Below are 2,194 nucleotides of genomic sequence, written 5' to 3' on the forward strand. Positions count from 1 at the left end.
TAAATAGTTGTTTAATTCTGTACTGCAATTTCAGAAATACAATATTATGGACTACATATTGAATAAATCTGCAGCATTCTAGTGTTCTCTTAGCATCATGACTGTTTGGTTCAGAAACCCTCCGTTTACAAAGTCAGGCGACCAATAGATAGACGGTCCATTTAAGAATGCTAGATGACAAGCGTTGAACCACCAGCCTCCTCCAAACCAGGCGGCACAGTTTAATGCTGTGAACAAGTCGTTATCTTGATCAAATGTTGAGAACGACATTCCACGCAAATCGCCGTCAGGATCAGTCGTTGATACAAGACCTTCGCCTACTAAAATATGTACCCACATGGTTATAACGTCATTTTGATGTAAATTATGTTCTTAAATAGAGTGCTATGATGTTATTTTTTTGATAATTATTTATGAAATCTAGTTCAAAATAGTATTTGTTCCTTGTGGATAAGCTTTATATCATATGCATGTACGCATAGAACTATAATTTAAAACCTGATTATGAACGTACATGATAGGGTGGTACTGCATTAGGATCCATGCAAGAGACACATCTACCAAATTATGCCCTTAAGCTACCTATTTTGTATCAAGTTATTAATAACATGCACTTCTAAGTCGAAGAAATGTTGAAAAAAAAAATTACCCAAAGTTCCAGTCGGTGTTCCGCCAATGTGGAGTCTATATTTAGTTGCCTCTGATTCGATAAAGAAATAAGGATATTCTTTGTAGAATGAGCTTCCATTCAAACCAGTCATTGAGATATACAAAGAAACGTTTTTCTTGGTAAGTTGATGTAGTGGGTCATTTCCTATTGTTAAAGATAAACGACTTGCTCACAAACATAAACAAGCAATAATGCATCGAGTCATTAGAGGTTCAGAAAAAAATACCTTTATCATGCAAATGTCTTTAAAGCACTTTTTTAAATCACAGTTTAATACTTTCCTCTTTAACCAGTTCACAAATATTAAAACACATTACCCTGGAATACATTAAATCGAATTGAGTCTGTTATTAAGGGCCAAGATCCTTCAAACAGGTCACATTTTTAGGACAAGATGTATAAAATTATATATATATATATATATATATATATATATATATATATATATATATATATATATATATATATATATATATATATATATATATATATATATATATATATATATATATATATATATATATATATATATATAATGTTACTATTACAATATTTCGTTTATTATACATTCCTTGCTTTGACCTTAACATGTACATCATTAAAAAGGCTATCGTTAAAAACTAAAAATACATTCCTTAATTACAAATATTTTTTTTAGAAATTGCATAGTTAACCACACATGTAATATAAAAAAAATTCAATTTTCTGTATGCATAGACGCTTACCTCAAAGAAACCCATTTAATCAGAACAGGTAAAGTTTGTCGTAATGCACTTATTATCTAAAATAACACTAATATAAACTTTTTTTTTACCCAGCCAATAAGAATCATTAGGATCACCAAATCCAACTTTATAGGCATCCCAATCCCGATCAAATCTAAGTGTGATTCCGAGCCTTCTCTGCACAACCTTTATGAATAAAAACCGAAATTTATGAAAAGAATAAAAAGGTTCTCGTAATATTACAATCTCTGCTTTATATATGCTTGTTTTCTTTGAACATTTAAAGAAAAATGTTTTAGTTTTCTTTTCTTTTTTATCTTTAACCTTATTATACTTTTTATTATACTTTTGATTTTAAAAAGAAACTAAAGGTTTATCTTCTTTTACGTTAGTTTTTTAAATCTAACTATCTTAAATTAAGTATGCGAATTTTTGGAAACATTTTTATTAAATAGCATAAAATAATTTCACTTTATTTCTTGTTTTTTTTTTTTTTTTTTTTTTTTCTTTGGGTGGGGTTGTTTTTTACATTCCATTTTCTTTTTTCAATATTGGTTTGTTTTCATAAATATCAAGTGTTTTTTTTTTTATTTTAGGCCTGTCATTTACATTTCTATGTATATTATCTTACTGTCCAACCGCCTCCAGCTGTGTCCATATCGCAGAAAACCTGCAAAGGTCGATAAGTCAGGTCTGAAATGTCCCATGGATAAATGGTGTATACACCGGACACAGTGTTTCCGTCCATATATAACATTTTGCAGCTTTCGGGTGAAACAGAGGAATGAACAGTTGTACC

The 2,194-nt window shown here is 29.5% G+C and overlaps 1 protein-coding gene across 1 annotated transcript; it reads right to left on the reverse strand.

The window, feature by feature from the left end:
* On the reverse strand, positions 1-2,194 carry LOC128170439 (ficolin-1-like). The gene is made up of 4 exons (XM_052836206.1): positions 2,027-2,194; positions 1,485-1,581; positions 650-814; positions 1-320 (listed from the first exon to the last, which is right to left on the reverse strand). The coding sequence occupies exons 1-4, from the start codon at positions 2,150-2,152 to the stop codon at positions 79-81; spliced, it is 630 nt and encodes a 209-aa protein (XP_052692166.1). The 5' UTR covers positions 2,153-2,194; the 3' UTR covers positions 1-78.

The sequence above is a fragment of the Crassostrea angulata genome, chromosome 2 (assembly GCF_025612915.1).
Source record: "Crassostrea angulata isolate pt1a10 chromosome 2, ASM2561291v2, whole genome shotgun sequence".
Classification (NCBI taxonomy): Eukaryota; Metazoa; Mollusca; class Bivalvia; order Ostreida; family Ostreidae; genus Magallana; species Magallana angulata.

Bases quoted from the DNA above. Each gene is read 5' to 3' on its own strand.
- LOC128170439 (XM_052836206.1), bottom strand. From the start codon at position 2,152: ATGTTATATATGGACGGAAACACTGTGTCCGGTGTATACACCATTTAT. The intron at 1,582-2,026 runs GTAAGATAATAT...TTATTCATAAAG, and splicing joins CAGCTGGAGGCGGTTGGACA to GTTGTGCAGAGAAGGCTCGG. The intron at 815-1,484 runs GTAAAAAAAAAG...CTTTAACAATAG, and splicing joins TAATGATTCTTATTGGCTGG to GAAATGACCCACTACATCAA.